Below are 18,438 nucleotides of genomic sequence, written 5' to 3' on the forward strand. Positions count from 1 at the left end.
CAACTTTAAGTCCTTTTGAATAACATGCTTTCTTGTAGTTTCAACAATGTCCTTAAAACTCGAAAGAATTTCTGAACATCAGTGTTTTTCAACTTAGAATCTCTTAACAGGATCAGCTGCAAGGAAAGAGGATATTCTTTACCATCATGTTGTAAAGTTCCAATAAATGAGTACAGATTTTCATAAGGTTAGTGTAGCAATCTAGTGAAGGAAGGACACTGAAGGAAGGAGCAAAAATGTCCTAGCTCAATCTAGTGCTCAAGCTAAAAAATCTATAAATATGAGACTTATGAACGAATAGGAAGATATATAATTTTTAGTTTAATAGTTTTGTTCTATTTTCTTTCTTTCTATTTGTAAAAGTAGTATATTAAGTGGAGATTTATGAGTGTGTTGTACTACCTCCAGATATAAAAGGGGATGGTGTAAAAGAAAGTGTGGAAAAATAGTAATTGAAAATTATAGGATTAGTGTTTGAAACAAAGAAGATTGTAATAGAAAAGGTAGAGAGATATTGTGCAGAATTAGGAGGTGTTGAAGTTGCAGACAAAGGGAAATAAAAGAGTGTGAGAGTGGAGACGTGACACAGACCCTTGTAGTGCATCTTCAACTGAAGAGCACCACCAACAAGTTCTGCTGTCATGGTAGGAGTTGGAAATGGAGTGAATGGAAGTTTGTGATTTGAAATGGATTAAGTGCAGGGATGGTATAATGATGAAATGAGTAGTTAGCTATTTTAGGAAGATGGATGAGTAGTGATCTTTTAACATTATTTGAATAATGTTGTGGTGTTTTCAATGTGTAATAGTGTGATTAAAATACTATATATGCAAACAAGGTTTTGTTTTTAGTAATTAATTATATAGTTTCGTGATTTTAGGGTATTTTCAGAAGTTGTAGCTATGACATACTCGCCTTGGTCATGCTATCTATAACAGTGTGGCTAGAATAATGAGATTGTGCAATTCCATGTACTGGATTCTCTGTTTTTTGTGAAAATTATTGTGTTTTTAAACATCATCAACTTCCTTTTCATGATTCTGAAATTGTTTACTCTTGTCCCTTTGAACTTGTTTTTTTTTTATATATGGGATCCTTTTCTATACAATTCTGTTAATGGATCTCGGTATTACTTAGCTTTTCTTGATGCTTTTGTTGTTGCATATTTGCGTTTTACGTGGCTTTATCTCATATCGTCTAAGTTTCAGGTTCTCTTGGTTTTTCTTCGTTTTAAACTTTTTGCTGAAACAAATTGGCAAACGGTTCTGGTTGTTGTTACTTGGATGGATGTATGACCTTGCTCATTGGATCCTGTTTTAAGAAAATTTCAAAGCTCAAATTGTCTCAGTTTGTTGTAACTAAACACAAATGAGCTATAGAATCTTATACCATGTTAGATTTCAGCTTAAAAGCATTTCACATTAAGACTTGAGACAAGCAATATGGAACTTTTCCCAGCATCCCATCAAAGCCTCATAGCAGAAATTAAAGGTTCTAATCTAATATCTAAGAAAAGAAAAGAGAAAGAGCTGATAAAAAAGATAAGAGTATAGCACATTAACATTATGAATAACCATCTTTGAACGTGTAGGGGTTGTTTCATAATAACATGGTTTATTATGTATAATTCAATTTCTCCATGATTTAGCATAACATTTCTGAATAAACATTCAAGAGAACCAAATTCAAAAAAACAGAGATTTACTCACACTCAGATGAGTTAAGAGTAAGCAAGTATTGAATTTGGTTAAATTTATACGGACTTCATTTGGTATAAGTGTTGCAAAGGTTATCTTTATATAGTTAGTCATTACAACCTAATTAGTTATTAGTTTATGATACACACATCCACTGATTGCAGAGGAGAAACATCAATGTCAATGAGGTTAATTAAGAGTAAGATCTCTAAAGAGGTCTCTTCTACTCCCTCTAGATATAGAAAAGGATACTGTAAAAAAAAATAGTATGAATGATTGATTAGTAGTAAAGCTTCTTATCTTCCAATTAAATCATTAATTTAAAATCGAAACCTAACAAAAGATAAGTCAACACATCATCGATACATTAGCATAATAAATTTTCAGTCCTGCATGCTGGGAAATGCCGATGCCTTAATGTTAAAGTTAATCAAAAGAAGGTAAAATGGTTGCAAACATGTTTCTTTCATCAAAAGAAGAAAATATTTTTAACAAGGAGTGCATTGGATTGGAGATAGGATAAGCATATTATGGACCTCGTTGCTGTTGAGAATCTTTAAAAATTTATTCCAGAGAAAGGTTTATTCAAAGAAAAGAAAGAAAAGAAGAAAATAAAAGAGAAACAGTTATGAAAAATATGGAGTACAACAGCCACTTCTAAGGGTTATATTCTGTACTGACTACTTTACCAATAACTTCTGCACTTCACAATTTTCAGTGTCCTAAACAGTGTCTGCATAATAAATTCAATGCTGCATATGTAGGGGTTTCACAGCTTGGTTGATTATCTATAATTCAATTTCTCTATAATTTAACATAATCCACCTAGTCCTTTTCCATTACACAGAAACAAATACACGAGTGTGGAAAAGGTAGCTTAAGTATGTGTTCATGAAAACAACTTTAAGTTATTATCAATTAGAGTTTGTTCTCTAAATTTGATCATTAAACTTAAAGGAATAAGCTAAAAGGAGTTTTGTGGAAAAAGGTTATCTAAGAAGCTTATTGAAATAATAGAGATTATACAAGTCATAAGCTCAAATACACTTCCAATAAGCTCTTCAAAAGACTTTCTTAGCTAGAATTAAAATCCTCAATTTCTTCATTTGTTATGAGTTCAGAGAATGTTAATCTTTTTAAAGGCAGGTAAAAGCATAGACCACATAGGTATAATCAAGTGAATATTTAGACGTGAATTCCTCCTACACCACTCATGCCAACATAATAATAACTTCCATGTTTTTCCAATGGCAGGATATCTCAGAATGATGAGTGATCACTATTTGTTTAATGTCTTATCTAAAAGTAAACCAAAAGCATAGCTGTAAAAGGAAAAGGAAAATAAAACTAGTTTATATTTAATACAAGTTCCTTGGAAACAGAATTCAGAACAAGCCATTCTTAATGTACCCAATGTTCTCAGCTGTTTCCTTTCATCTTGTCTCCAGTCAATACCCCTACCTTCATTTCAGAAACTTTATTAATTTAACGCACCAAGCATGGATCAAGAAGAAAGATGGATAAGTGTGGACAAGAAAATAAATTTTCTGGAATACCAAGCTAAAGGATGGTGATGGATGGAGCCATACCTTCCAACTACAGAGTAATCTTTGGAGAATAAACGCCACATGCTAGAACTTCTGCACTTCACAATTTTTAGTGTCCACATCCACTTTCTGAATATTCAAGTTACAACCATCGATCACTATTTCTTGAAGGAAGTCGTAATGGATCATGGGAATTTTCACAACTGAGTAAGTCCAAAAGCTGAAGGCATGTCACCACAACCAAACACACTCTTTATCTATAAAACAAAAGGCTGAATTTCAATGTTGGAATATTTGTTAATTATCTGAGAAAGACTACCATCATTGCCAAAAGTATCGTATAAAAGATGCTTTAAAATAGTAATTAAAATTAAGATATTTCTAATCCCATGTATTTATATTATTTAGTCGAAGTCATGCATTAAATGAACTAACTAGCAGTGTATGAATCAAATAATTTATAAAATATCTCAAGTTGTGTTTTATCTTACTGAGGGCTAAATGTGATTTTCTTTCTAATGGTAGGAATTGAACACAAGTAGCAGAAGGTTTTCAATAACTCACACTACTGAACCAATTGAGTATAAAGTTGTTTTTCTAATGGGCAGTAGTGTTACATTTATTTGCTTCTCTTTTTTCAAGATATTGAATCTTAGTACTCTTGAATACAAACAGAAAACTATGAGATCAGTCTCAGCAGGAAAAAGTTGAAAATATGAATTTGAGTCTCAAGATCAGAATATTAAGGAAACTAAAATTGGACCATTACAAGGTTGTGTGGGTGAACACTAAATTGGATGAATGCATGGCCTTACACATTAGTCCCTGTTTTAAAAATATTACTGAAATTGTCTCAGTTTAGGTTCATTATGCATAGCAGTTTGGTTGTCACCAAAGAACTTCATGAGGGTTTGGCAGCTTAACACTCATATTCTGAACAATATTCAAGCTATTTCTGTTACTATTTTTTCTGAAAACTCAGTCTTGATTGAACTCCATAAAACTTCTTTTAATGGAAATGAATGTCTTTTTTGTGTAAAAGACATCTAATTGTTTTCAAAGCTAGAGGTAATCCCTTGCATATACAAGAATTGTAAATTGAAATTTCCATTTGCTATGATTTCAAACTCTTATGTGATAAAGAACCATTTTTATAATATAAGTGAGTAAAATTAATATGAACAGACTTACAAAAATGAAGCTCAAACATGATAATTTACATAGATGGAAAGAACTCAAATTATGTTTCAAAATTGTCCTAAGACAAACTATGGTTCAAAATCTCATCATCTAGCTCCATAGCTTTCTGCAATCCATGGATCACATGCCTGCATGTTAACTTGTTAGGAACATACCCCACTTTCAGTAGCTTATCCTCAACCTCCATCAACTCTGTCACATTCCCAACATCACAAAACACTTTAACAACTGCATTGTAGCTTTCAGTATCATAAACTTGAAACTCCTTGGCAAAGAGTTTCAACAAGGACACAGCTTTATCAACCTTATTTTCCTCACAATACCCTTTTATTAATGCCCTGCTTATTTCTACATCAGGTAACATATCTGAACCAATAATTTCCTCCAACAAAACTTCAGCTTCCACAGTCCTCTTTACTCTACACAAACAGATTATAACAGCTCTATAGGCAGCAGCATTCACTTTCATGCTCTTATTTTCCATATCAGATTTCAAAATTAATGCTTCTTCCTCATTATTGAATTCACATAGAGACTCAACCAGTTTATTGTATGTGTTCATTTTAGGTGTATAACCATCCTCAGATATCCTATGCAGAAAACTTCTAGCAGCAAATGGCTTACCTTCCTTACACAGTGCAACTACAAGATAATCATATACTTCTTCCGGAATCTTAATTCTAAATCTCTTAAGCTCCTCAACAGTATTCAAGGCTGAAAGAAGTTTTCCATACCTGGCATATCCATCAACTATAACCCGACAAGTGATGCTGTCAGGACAAATCCTATTTCCTATCATTTCATACAATATTGATCTACACATTTGCATCTCACCATGTCTGCAATAGCCACACACAAGAGTATTATAAGACACAATATCTGGAGCTATACCTCTGTGAACCATCTGATGAAAAAGCTGATGAGCCTCCTTGACCTTCCCTTCTTCGCAAAGACCATTCATCAAGGTTGTATATGTGATCAAATTAGGCATCACACCTCTGACATACATGATCTTGTATAGATAAAAAGCATCCTCCAATCTCCTCTTCTTACAATAACTGTTAACAAGGGTGTTATATGTAACCAAATCAGGTTCAAATCCTTCGTCCTCCATCTTCTCCAAGAACCCTGTCACCTTATCTGTATCTCCATCTTTACATAAAACATGAGTCAAAATATTGAAAGTATAAGCATTCCTATGTACTCCAAGTCTTCCCATCTCTTCATACACTTCCCAACATTGAGTAATGTAATTAAACCTAGACAACCCACTCAGCAAACAATTGCAAGCAATCACATTGGGGAGAAGACGAGTCCCAATGTTCCTCCTAAAAGTTTCCAAAGCCTTCTCAACCATTCCCACCTTCACATAAGCCTTGACGAGCATATCAAATATCACAGGGTTCCAATTACAGTCCTCAGTACAGCGCACAAGATTCTCGTAAATGCCCTCATTTGAAGAAGCACAAACACCCTCAACCTCAACCATTTGTATCAATTCAGCCAATAACTCCATGGCCCGAGAGAACACTCTAGACCAAGCAAGTACATGAAGAATTACACAGTAGTTTTGCACAGTTGGCGTGATATTCAAATCATTTTTAACCCAATTGAAGAAAGTGAGGGCTGAAGAGTGATCAGACTGGCATCTGAGCAAGACCCTTGAAATTTCATGGGGACCCAACTGGGGGAGGATCCCTTTGATGTCATTACTTTGGAGAAGGGAAAGGTGGGAACTTTTGTGTTTGAGGATGGAAGAGATGAGGTTTACGACGTTGTTGGGGTTCTGGGTGGGAGGCAGAAGATTGTAAAAGGGACTCAAAGTGCGTTTGGAGTGAGAATCATGAAGAGTGATGAGAGTAGAAGAAGAAAAAAGAAGGGTTTTATCGGTGAAAGTTGAGTTGGAGAATGATTGAAACAGTGTGGGAAGATAAATTGAAGGTCGACGAATCATGTTGAGAAAGAAAGAACAATGTTGGACGCTGCCGAAACCCTTCCCAAACCCTAAGGTAAGTGAGTAATCGGTAAGAGAGTTTCAAACCATTAACCTCCACAAGCGCCTCCATTTAATGATATGAAGCTGAAAAAGTTCGTCTGGAGTCAGGGAATCAGGAGTGTTCGGAGGAGAATTAGGGTAAGAAATGCTCGTAAGAGGAATGATGATGAAGATGCCAAGGAACCCTTGTCACTCTTGTTGAAACCTGCTTCTGTGATGAAGTCAAAATTTGTGTTCTGAGATACATGCGTTACCATCATGAAAGGCTTGTTTTTTAAGTTCTTCAATATAAAATTTTAGCACGTTAAAAATTAACACCTGAATTGGACATTTTTTATTTATTTTAACTCCATCTTGAGTTCAATTACTATAATTTTTAATTTCTTATATTTTACTAATTTAATAAATGTTTACATATGTATTAATATAAAAAAAAATCTTCAATACCTGTAAGATGACATTGTTTTCATATTGTTTCATTTTCTAAAGTTTTTTTTTACTCATTAATAAATCTTAAACTATTCTATCATCTACGTTTCTTTTCATAATCTATCACTATATTGTTACCAACTATTCTAAAAAAAAAGTTTAGTTGTAATGTTAACTTCAGACTCTTTTCTCTGGAAAGTTTGCTTTTTTTTTTTCCAACTAGTGAATTGGACATTTTATTATTTCTTTTTTTTTAGCATGAACATAAACTGTCTATAACAGTTCTCTGTCTATAACAGATCTTGGCAAGAAAAACCCAATCCAACACCACATGCTCCTTTTACAAGGGAAGTTCTGCCATACAAAAGAACCTGGAAGTTCACACAACCAGTGACATAAAATGCAAGAAAATTTTATAAACAAGTTCCTCTCAAGAGTGAACCAAATTGGAACTAAGTGTGTTGCAACCTCCAAAAAAAACTTTTGATTCATAAAAATCAAGGGGAAAAGGGTGAATCAATGAAAAGTTTTAGTAACACTTACATTGCATCTAAAATGTCGAGAAATTTATTAGAAATGCTAGTTTCTTTAATATTAAAACTTACTAAGGTCAAGGCAACTAACTAAGGAGATTTCTTGCGGGTGATTTGTTAGAGTATAAAAAAAATATGTTATGGTTCTATTTATAACTTCATGCCTTAGAGAACATTCTCAACAACACTCCGGACCAAGCAAGTATGTGAAGAACAACACAGTAGTTGTGAAACAATACACTTTGAACCAGGAATATTAGTTTTTGAATTTTTCCATGATATGCCTGAAAGTTACTACAAATAAGTTGTGATAATCAGTAAGGAACTACTACCGTGGAAGGAAAACTGAATACGCAGCTAATTTCAACAGCATCAATAAGCCACTGTTTTTTAATACTTCCCTCCGCATGGTACAAAGCTGCCACAACTTCAAAGAGTATATCCCAGAGTCCTGCAAAAATTAGACCAATAGTATTGACATTTAACATGTGAACAATCAATTATTTCAGCCCAAACTGATATGAGCTTTCCTTTGCCAAAAAATAAAGAAACATTGAGTACCAAAGCAGAAAACTAACCTTGTGATTGGGAGTTCAAAATGTAGGATTTCATCTTTCCAAGTTCAGTCACTGAAAGGGAACCAGTCTTCACAAGCTTAATCTTAGCACAAACCTTTTTCTGGATTTCAATAGATTTTCCAGCACTCTGAACAAACTCCTCATGTGAAACCTGTGGATTGCAACTGTCAGCACAGATCACAGGTTTAAAGTGACAATTCGTACCTAATAATAAGCTAGACCTCAATTAGTTTGAATCAACAACAAGAAGAATTAAGTTAAGGTAAACAACAAAACATCGTAACATAATACAGGCAACAAACAATAGAAATTATCACATATTGTAAAAGATTACTACTATTATTGTGTGACAGAACTCAAAATATTTTTCTTGAGGGGAAAGTTGGATGAAGAGATATCGTACAATATATCATGTATGGACACCATACCTTCAAGAAATCCAATAGCCAACTTTCTGGAGCCTTCCCTAAGCATCTTACAGCCTTGGACCATTCCTCTGCAGAACTAACATCCCCTGACACTACACTTACAGAAGATTGAACTGCCGGTAATAAAGTAAATAGAACCTCCATGCACCTCTCAATATGAGATATGTGACTAGATGTATCCACAGAAACCTCGTCCAGGCATTCATAGAGACCTTTCCAGCATGAAATACATAACAAGCTTTTGTGGTAAGTGCCCGACTCTATATATGAAGTAAAAGACAATAAGTGATTGCTCACATCACCAAATAGTTTCTCAAGCCTGGAGTTTGAAAACACTTTTACAAGGTCTGCCAGATGGTTTAGCAGACATGACTGCAGATTTATTTCAAGTGTTCTCAATCTGGAAAAGTCAGATAGCTCATCAAGAAAAGTTAGAAGCGAATCAAATTGATTTGCATGAGCCATTGCAAACATGGTGGATTCCTCCCCAAGAGTTCCATTCTTGCAAGTAGAGTCTTTGGGTAGCAATTCAACAACTTTGACCTCATACCTCATACAACGCCTAATAATTGAGCCCCAATCCAAGCTTGGCAACCTGGGAGCTCTAGAAAGACACCTTAATACAGCAATGACTGTGTCAACAGTTCCGGGCTGAATTTGGATGACAAAATAAGAGAAAAATGAGAAGTACTAACAAAAAAACATATCATAAAACTATTGTAATAGAAAATATAGATGTACAACGGAAGTTTATCATATACACCCATGCCAAAATCAAAGAAAAAAATAATTAAATAGGAGAAGCAGAAGTAGTTACTGTGTTGAATTCAGTTTACGCAATGGCACAAAACATGTAAGAAATAATGCAATGATGAATATCATCGAATAACCAAGATCAACAAAAAACCAAGATGATTTTATAGTTTAAGCCAGTAATTAAAAAGGGTACACGAAAAAGTGTAATATTAAATTCATTCACAAGACTTCTAAAAAAACACTTAAGTTCAAATCCCAACAACTAGCTTCCAGTGGACACTTCAAATTTATATATAATCATGACTAAATGATTTATGGATTTTAAGCTACTTTTGTAGTTAGTTTGATTTTCAACTCCCAAACGTGATAAGAAAATATGTTTAGATAATTCTAAAAAGAAAAATTAAGCATCAACTTAGACATTAAATGCAAAGGATCACACCTTCTATCGGACAAAGAAAGGAGAATAAACAGAAAAAAAGAGTTACAGATGGGAAGAAAAGTAGTCCAATGCAAACAAATGAATAAATACATATAAAAATTTATACAAAATAAAACATTTACCTCAGTGTATTTGAAATCCATAAGCCACAAACTAAGCTTCAAAACAACACTGTCCTCAGAAAAACTATGGGAAACAGATTTTGAACTAGTTTCAGCTACACTGCTCTCACTATCAACCCCCAAAAGTTCCCTGGACCATAAATGATGTCGAAGGAAGGCAAGCACCCAGGAAGCAAACTGTTGTAGCTGCTGAGTATCAGAATTCTGTGCCACAAGAAACAACTCTTGCACCAATGATGTCAAGTATGGTTCAAAATCAGAACTTGATAGGAGAGGGCCCATTACAGAGGAAGACTCCTGTTTTTTAAATAGTAAGATATTTAAATATGAAGCAAGAAAAAAATAAATAATACGATGAGATAGCTGGTATCAATTTTTATCAAAAAGGTAAATTACCTTCTGATAATCAGATTGCCTAGTGTACTTTCGAAAATTCATATTGACCAAAATTTCTGCACCTGCTCCAATAGCATTAACAACTCCTAGCATGCCACCAAGATGAACAAGAGAAGGGAAAGGATTCACGTAACATTTTCTGAACAGTTCCAGTAAACATTTAACCTGTTCAGCCTCAAAAGAGTAAACACCTTCCTTCAATATACAAGAAAGTACAGTCCCTGCTCCAGCACATGATGCCATCAGCATACTATGGTGCAAAATGCCAGACTTTTTCACAGAAATTAACTCGGAAATCAACTCTTTAAAGGCAATCACAATGTGGTCCAACTCAGCATCATCCATCAATTCCATTCTCTGGCAAAAAGCTACTATAGTGGGAAGTGCAATACAGGATCCTAGTGCTAAAACAATTTCAGATTCTTTCCCTAGGAAAGTTTTTATTTCAACTACTGAATGCACATATGGAAGCCATGATATTACCAAGTTCTTTATCTTAATAACTGTCTCCAACTCTCCAGCTCTGTATATTGCACTAATGGAGTTAGCTAGACCAAGAACAAGTCCAGCAACACCCCAGATATCTTCTTCCAAGTCTTCAGTGTTGTCAGATATCTGTTCATATGCTTTACCACTTATGTCATATGAACCCAGTGGAAAGCAAGAACATAGACTGTGTAAAACATCAGAGGAACATTGAGTTCTCTGTTGTATCATTGTAGCTAAGGCAGTAATAATTCTTCCTAGCAATTCAGATTCTGGAATCTTCTCTGTTTCTTTCATCACAGTAGAGGTAACAGAAGTTTCAACCCTGGTAAGAAGATCTTGGCAAGAAAAACCCAATCCAACACCACATGCTCCTTTTACAAGGGAACTTCTGCTATCAAAAAGAACCTGGAAGTTCATTCAATCACTTAAATGCAATGCCAGAAAATCTTATCAACAAGTTTCTCTCAAGAGTGAACCAAATTGAAAAAAAATAATAAAAATTGACAGAATAATCCATTTAAAACTCTGACTTTAGCCTTCATGTGTGTAATAGCATTCTTACTTCTCAACTATTCTACTACAATGGAAATTGGGAACCTAAGTGTGTTACAACCTCTTATTAGAACCTCCAAAAAACTTTTGATTAATAAAATCTAAGCAAAAAAGGTGAACTTATGAAAATTTCCACAAACACTTGTGATTAATCTAAAATGTCAAGAGAAATTCATAAAAAATGTTATAGCTTTTTTGATATTCAAACTTACTTTCATCGGCACTTACTTTTAATTAAAAATAGAGAACAAGAATACCTCAAGAAGTCTGGTGATGTTATGATATCTTTGTTCATGATCTGTTACATGAAGGCAACTAGAGATTAATCCTAGAGAAATTGCAGCAGACCATTGGCGGTGTTCATGTTCATGTTGGAGCAACCATTCCAAAAGAAACTTTGAAGCAGCAGATTTAACTGTGTGAACAGAAGGAGGCAAAACCTGGCAATAGAAAGGCCAAAGTTAGTTGCAAGAAAATGTTATTATGCTAATTACACAAGCTACATTACTAACTAGATTATTAGAGAGTTGACTCACTACATGTTCAATAATCTTGAAAACACTGTATATGTTAAGATGCCAACATGCGGGCACAGATGATAATCAAGCAGAATCTTCAAAGATTTTAAATGAGTGCATAACCATAGAAAACCTTCTCACCACACAAAGTGCACCGATAGGCAGTGCAATATTTTCAGCAGCTCTAGGTATAGCCTCATCAGCCATAGCCATCATACTCTGCACAAAAAGCATGTAACAAAACCTGAATCAGACATGACAAACTTGTGCATTCAATACAAACTGATAAATGGGTAAAAAGGATGGTTTGTAATGACAAAAGACCAATCTTGACCTTCAAAATGTCACTAGCAGCTTTAGAAGTTTTATCTAGGACACTCAATTGTGCCTTAGCATCATATGACAGTGTGTAAGCCTTCATCCAACGTCGCACAAAGCCTTTCCATGACTGCAGTGCCATCAGTGCAAGCAAGATATTTCTTGAGAGCTGAAGAGAAGCAGCTACTTCCACTAGAGCAATTTCAATCTTGCTTCCTATAACTCTTTTTTCCTTGACTAGTCTTCGGCGATTTCTAAGGCAAATGGATATAAAAAATAAGAAATGAAATCTTACTAACATTACACCATCCTATATAAGTAAATTGTAGAATGCAGTAGTTACATGTGCTCATATGCTATTATCTTCACATGAAAATCCTCCATAGCCTTGAGAACGTTGGGGTTTGTTTCAGAAAAGAACAACTCCAAGACACCCTAGATAGAGACAAATGTAAAATATATATATATATATATATAGGGAAAATTTACGGTAGTAAGATTTTGATGACATGGCCAGGGACTGTAAAATACTCAAGCAAAATTGGAATTTCAATCCTCAGTAAAAATCTAAGAAATATGTTGCATGGACAAAGTGTGGCGTCATCTTTTGAAAAAAGCAATTATTATTCTTGGTACTTCTATGTTAACTTCTAGATATCAAACAATTTTAAATGCAAACAAATTTAAGAATAAATAAATACATTAACTCTAGCAGATAGCTTTCCAATTCAAAAACAGTTTGAACTAACCCATTATTCAATATGTCAGTAGTTATCTCAGATTTTAATCATCAAAGGCAAGTAAAAAGCTTAGAAAATAAGTTATTTACTTTATTTATCTACAAATAAATTTTCTAGCAATAAATTCTACTCTTAAGAACAATGGAAATATTAATCATATGTAGCACATCTTAATAAATAATAGAGTTACAGAACGGAATACTAGCACCACTTCAATGTGTTTAAATTTACTTAAGAAAACTTTTCACAAACAGTTACAATTTTATTGAGTTCACAATTACATTTCTTCTATCAATTATAAAATTTCAAGTCCACCTAAAATAATATTTGTTGCAATGGAGATACAGGAAAGTGTAGAGTGAAAAGTTCACTTGCAAACTCCCAAAGGCTCGATCATTAGTCTCCCAGGTTCGACAAAGCAATCTAGTTGCCGTAGAATGTAATGAGCTGCATGTTGAGGAAAAGTATTTAAAACTAAATTGCATGTATATTTAATATTTTTAAAAATGCAAAATGACCATATTTTAGTTTCAAGGCCAGGATGACATTTAAGCACCACAACGAATTTTCTTTCTTATAAACCAAACACCCTCCACCATGGTGACTTGAAGAAGAAGAAGATGATGATGATTTAGGCTATACAACCGTATTTAGAAAAACAAGTTTTTGAGTTTTTGTTTGCTCTTGGTTTGGGACTTATTCACCTAATTCCTTGTGTGTTTTGATATGAAGTTTTTACGAGACGTTCCTTATTGTTTGTACTGAGTTGTGGATGAGATTGCACTAGCACAAAAATAAGAAAAGAGCGCTCTTTATTTAATGCGGCTCAGCACTTAAACGCATTCGTAAAAAATGCGGTAGCATTTTTGAAATTAATTTGATTTACAAATGCGGTTATTTGAATAACCGCATTTGTAAATTGAAGCGTTTGATTTACAAATAACCGCATTTGTAAATTGAAGCGCTTGATTTACAAATGCGGTTATTTGAATAACCGCATTTGTAAATTGAAGCGATTGATTTACAAATGCGGTTATTCAAATAACCGCATTTGTAAATCAAATTTACCCTAAAATTTTTACGCGCCTCAACAGTTTCATAGTTTCTTTCTCTTTGCGCTCATCTCTTTTCTTCGTTTTCTCTCGTTTTTGAACTCATTGCTGCACTCGAAGGTATTTCGTTTCCATTGCAACTGCATTGAACTTCATTGCTTTTAATGGCTTTCGCTTTCCCTATTGCTTTCGTTTTTAATGGGTTTCGGTTTCCATTGCTGCATATTGAAGGTACTTTCCATTGGCTCGCCGCTCCGCCACTGCTTCCGCCGCCGCTGTCGTCGCCGCTGCCGCTGTTCCTCTTTGTCCTCTTCCACTCTTCTTAAATCATATACTAAAACCCCTAAAACCCCTAAAACCCTTTTGCTAATTTAGAAGAATATACAAATGCTGCTATTTGAAATAACCGCATTCGTAAATCGCATTTACAAATGCGCCTCTATAACCGCATTTGTATTTCTCTGATTTACGACTGCGTGCTGATCTAGCCGCATTTGTAAATGTAAAATAGCCGCATTTGATTAGCATTTCTGCGCTAGTGTTGGAGCCTAAATTTCGTCCCACAAGTTTTGCAATATTTTTGTTATTGATCATTGCTAGGGCTGAAAGGAAGGTTCGTTTCTATGTGAAACTGTTTCATTTTTTTTCTAAGTGAATTCTCATTCGTTTGAGCTGAAATTTGTCGCGTTTGGTCTCCAATTCTGTTGGGATTCTTACGCAGAGTTTCAACGAGAAACTGTTTTGAAAATTTTTTCAGAAATTTCTTGTACTCCAAGGTTATCCTCTTTCAAGATTTGTGAAATTTTGCCCCAGTTTCTGCAATTTTATTCTGAGTTCATATTATGTTGATAAATTCTGAAAAAAGTTACACAAGTACTTTCATATGTTGTTTTCTCTCCAGTAAGGAGGCATGTCCAAAAGAGAAACACAAAATAAGATATAAGGAAGAAAAACCAAGACGTTTGTTTCTGGAAAAACAAGTTTTCGAGTTTTTTGTTTGCTCTCGGTCTGGGACTTATTCGTCTAATTCCTTGAGTGTTTTGATATGAATTTTTTACCAAACATTCCTTATTGTTTGTACTGAGTTGTGGTTAAGATTCGAGCCCCAATTTCGTCCCACAAATTTTGCAATATATTTGTTATTCATCATTGCTAGGGCTGAAAGGAAGATTCGTTTTTGTGTGAAACTGTTTCATTTTTTTCTAACTGAATTCTCATCCGTTTGAGCTGAAATTTTTCATGTTTGGTCTTGAATTCTATTGGGATTCTTACACAAAATTTCAATGAGAAACTGTTTCGGGAAAAATTTTCAGAAATTTCTTGCACTCCAAGGCTATATCCTCTTTCAAAATTTGTGAAATTTTGTCATAATTTCTGCAATTTTATTCTGAGTTCATATTACATTGACCTTGTTAAGAATATTTCCCAGGAGGTGATGAATAGATGTTAAATGTCAATCACACCCAAATAATGAATAAATGTCAGATGTCACAATTTGTCTATTCTCATTAGAGCATTTATTAAATTTTTCTTGTGTTTGCGTTCCCGAAGGCGTCCCTCTCTTTTAAGAGAATTCCTGGCATGTGAAATCCTGGTAAAAATATTGTAGATTTTAGGTATTATATAATGTAAAAAATTTAAAAAAAAGGTTTCTGACTAAATTATCCTAAAAGAGGTTAGGCAGATGTAAAAGCAAAATGTAATATCTATTCATTGATAAAAGTAGGATTTATTTTCTTTGTAAGTGATTTTTTTTTTTCAAAAGCATGCATAAAATGAAACTTTTGAACTACACTAGAAACAAATTGAGAAACATTCATTAGAAAAAAAGAAGATTAAAAAAAGTGTACAAGGTCGTTAGAAAATATAAGAAAATTAAGAAAAAGATGAAATACATATATGCATTACAACCTTTGAAATACCTTAGTGATGCTTGACATTAAGATGCATGGATTGAATTCATTTTAAGTGAATAGCAACAATAATTGGAAAATACTCAGTTAGAAAAAAAGTGAGAAAATGAAATGCATACGAGAGATGTATTTGAAGGGTTGCAGATTATGAAGTACTTCTTTCCTTGGAGATGTGGTCTCACTTCCTTTTTTAATTCTAATTTCACAAGCTGTCTATTCTATTAATAATATTATTATTATTACTTTTTATTAATTTTATTATTATTATTAACACTTGTTATTGTTATGAATAATATTGTTATTATTAATAATATTTATAATAACATTCTAACATTGAAAGCTTTTATAAAAAAAAAGTATTATTATTAATGATAGTAACATTATAATTGTTAAAATTAATATTAATATTATTTTGTTTTAATAATATTAATATTAATATTATTATAAAAATAATAATATTATTAATATTATTAATATTAACATGTTTAAAATTTTTAATGTTATTCCTAATATTAAGATTTATGTAGCTAATGTGTTCGCATGGATTTCAAAAAATTTCATATTTTTTAGTGAAGGAAATAATTGTGGTGATAAATTGAAAAAATTGAACTGCTTTTGCTCTGCATGATCAGTGAGAGCATTGATGGACAACAAGATTTTGATGTTGAATTTGTTGAGCAGTGCTACATGGAAGTTTCTTGTGCGAAAGTAGTTTAGAAATTTAGAAGAAGCTAGCCAATAGAACCTGCAGGAAAGCAGAAAAAGTGCTGCTGTCATGCTAGGAATACTACAATACAGGGTTTGTAATAACAAATTAGGTATTTCCAGATTTAGTGCACAACAAGAGTTTTTCTGTTGCAGGAGGATCTCCAGATTGTAGAGGAGAGGCAATAAAGTAGTAAAATATAATTGAAAGAGTAGCATGCAAATAAGAAAAGTGGGTTCTATTTTATTCCTTCAAAGACAAGTTTAGAATCAAATAGACCCACTAAGAGGTTCAACAAAACAGTTTGGTTCAGAAATCCACTTTCCAATCTACAATGTTCTAAGAATTAATGTTTCAAGTATTTGCATTTCAAAACTCCATTCTAAGAATTAAGGGTTGTATAGGAACTCCTCATCACAACCCAATTTCATACTTATTTCCTCTGTATAATATCATGGTACACTGCTACACACCAACTTTGGAAGAGCTGTGGAAGAAATAAGGTAGAAAGAAACAAAAGCATAAGCACATTGTTCCATTTAAATCATTAACTTAAAAATCAAGAAAGAATGAGTGCATCCATCATAAATACATCAGCATACAAATTTTATAGAGCTTCATGTTTAGATTTTTCCCATTAAATTGCAGTGCTAAAGCTTCACAATGTTAATTGCTTTCTTAGCAAGCTGCATATTTAGATAACAAATGTGTTGAGCCATATTGATTAAAGGAGATTCTGCAATGGGGTTGGATTAGCTACAGCTTGAATTGAGTATGGTGAGTGAGTGATGTAGTTGATGAATGATAAAGCACATGTCTCTGCCATCACATGGAAAATGTTGGACACAGGGAGGTCTGGCTAAAGAAAATTTCAAGGCTCATCAGTTTATTGTAATTAACACATGCCTGCTGAGCTATTCAATCTTAAACACATGCCTTTTAAATTCCAATTACAAGTTCCTTAGATACAGAATGTCCCTTATGTCCACTGCACTTTCCATTCATGTTTCTAAATTGCTTCTGAAGTTAACATTTTATATAGAAGAAATATTCTTTAATTCAGACAGAAGCAATTTTAATAATTAATAAAATTTTGTACCTTCAGACAAAGTTTTGCAGAAACAACTTGATAGAAGATGTCTAGAGCGATTAGTTGAAGTGAAGAAGGCTTTGTGAAATGGATGGATGTGTGGCCTTGCACATTGGACCCTTTTTTAAGAAAATTTCAAGGCTCATCAGTTTATTCTAATTAATTACCAAATGAGGTATAGAATCTTACACCAAGTTAGATTTCAGCTTAAACGCATTTCACATTAAGTGAAGTTGCCTAAGTCATACCCCAAGAATTGAGACCAGTCATAGCATGTCACCTATTCCACAGCACCAGAACCAAACTCACTCTATATCTATAAAACAAAAAGCTGAATTTCAGTGTTGGAATATTTGTTAATTATCTGACAAAGACTACAATCATATTGCCAAAGTATCGTATAAAAGATGCTTTCAATTAGTAAATAAAGTTAAGATATTTCTAATCCCAGGTATTTATATTATTTAGTTGAAGTCATGCATTAAATGAACTAACTAGCAATAGTGTATGAATCAAATAATTTATAAAATATCAAGTTGAGTTTTATCTTACTGAGGGCTAAATATGATTTAAAAATCTTGATGGAATATCCCAAGAGCTTTTGAATAAAGAAAAAAGTGGTTTAAAAATACTTTAAAATCCAATTAAAGTTCCTTAGACACAGAATATCCCTTATGTCCACTGCAGTTTCCATTCATCTTTCCTCCACTCAACCCATAATAACTTCATTCTTGGGATCATTTAGTTTCAATGATCTATTATTATTAATTTTAAGTTCAATTTTTTTATTTTTTTTCCAGAAACTGTAGTAGCATGAAATAAGAAGATAGAAGAGAAAATGTGGCTATGAAAACAAATATACTTAGATAGCTAGATAGATGAAGATGGTGCCGCCATAACTTCCAACTACAGAATACTCTACTGGGAATAGATGCG

General features: G+C 33.4%; 4 protein-coding genes across 7 annotated transcripts in view; all 4 read right to left on the reverse strand.

Annotated features, from left to right (window-relative positions):
- The window catches only part of LOC137836712 (protein RST1-like), a 35,686-nt gene extending 24,641 nt beyond the window's left edge, over positions 1 to 11,045 (reverse strand). The window contains exons 1-7 of one of the 2 annotated variants that reach the window (XM_068645417.1): positions 10,125 to 11,045; positions 9,729 to 10,025; positions 8,409 to 9,059; positions 7,981 to 8,131; positions 7,735 to 7,853; positions 3,287 to 3,501; positions 2,866 to 3,158 (exon numbers count right to left, since the gene is read on the reverse strand). In XM_068645417.1, coding sequence (XP_068501518.1) covers positions 3,442 to 3,501; positions 7,735 to 7,853; positions 7,981 to 8,131; positions 8,409 to 9,059; positions 9,729 to 10,025; positions 10,125 to 11,030 — 2,184 coding nt within the window. In that variant the 5' untranslated portion in view covers positions 11,031 to 11,045 and the 3' untranslated portion in view covers positions 2,866 to 3,158; positions 3,287 to 3,441. Of the gene's footprint in view, positions 1 to 2,865; positions 3,159 to 3,286; positions 3,502 to 7,734; positions 7,854 to 7,980; positions 8,132 to 8,408; positions 9,060 to 9,728; positions 10,026 to 10,124 lie in introns of those variants that run through there. The other variant, XM_068645416.1, reaches the window with a different exon arrangement.
- LOC137836716 (pentatricopeptide repeat-containing protein At5g40400-like) lies at positions 4,233 to 6,834 on the reverse strand. The gene has a single exon (XM_068645421.1). The coding sequence runs from the start codon at positions 6,396 to 6,398 to the stop codon at positions 4,503 to 4,505; it is 1,896 nt and encodes a 631-aa protein (XP_068501522.1). The 5' UTR covers positions 6,399 to 6,834; the 3' UTR covers positions 4,233 to 4,502.
- Positions 11,046 to 11,285: 240 nt separating the features above from the next.
- LOC137836569 (protein RST1-like) lies at positions 11,286 to 12,385 on the reverse strand. The gene is made up of 5 exons (XM_068645232.1): positions 12,345 to 12,385; positions 12,018 to 12,255; positions 11,825 to 11,902; positions 11,423 to 11,605; positions 11,286 to 11,318 (listed from the first exon to the last, which is right to left on the reverse strand). The coding sequence occupies exons 1-5, from the start codon at positions 12,383 to 12,385 to the stop codon at positions 11,286 to 11,288; spliced, it is 573 nt and encodes a 190-aa protein (XP_068501333.1).
- Positions 12,386 to 16,635: 4,250 nt separating this feature from the next.
- The window catches only part of LOC137836709 (putative disease resistance RPP13-like protein 1), a 32,942-nt gene continuing 31,139 nt past the window's right edge, over positions 16,636 to 18,438 (reverse strand). For 2 of the 3 annotated variants that reach the window (XM_068645412.1, XM_068645410.1), the window contains exons 5-6: positions 17,512 to 17,818; positions 16,636 to 16,899 (exon numbers count right to left, since the gene is read on the reverse strand). The gene's annotated coding sequence lies outside the window, so the exon portion shown is untranslated. The remainder of the gene's footprint in view (positions 16,900 to 17,511; positions 17,819 to 18,438) is intronic. The other variant, XM_068645411.1, reaches the window with a different exon arrangement.

This window comes from Phaseolus vulgaris, chromosome 4 (genome assembly GCF_000499845.2).
Source record: "Phaseolus vulgaris cultivar G19833 chromosome 4, P. vulgaris v2.0, whole genome shotgun sequence".
Classification (NCBI taxonomy): domain Eukaryota; kingdom Viridiplantae; phylum Streptophyta; class Magnoliopsida; order Fabales; family Fabaceae; genus Phaseolus; species Phaseolus vulgaris.

Excerpts from the sequence above, each read along its gene's own strand:
- LOC137836716 (XM_068645421.1), bottom strand. The coding sequence starts at position 6,398 with ATGATTCGTCGACCTTCAATTTATCTTCCCACACTGTTTCAATCATTC.
- LOC137836569 (XM_068645232.1), bottom strand. The coding sequence starts at position 12,385 with ATGGAGGATTTTCATGTGAAGATAATAGCATATGAGCACAT. Across the intron at positions 12,256-12,344 it reads ATAATAGCATATGAGCACAT|AAATCGCCGAAGACTAGTCA; the intron begins GTAACTACTGCA and ends CATTTGCCTTAG. Across the intron at positions 11,319-11,422 it reads ACATCACCAGACTTCTTGAG|ATTAATCACAAGTGTTTGTG; the intron begins GTATTCTTGTTC and ends TTGACATTTTAG.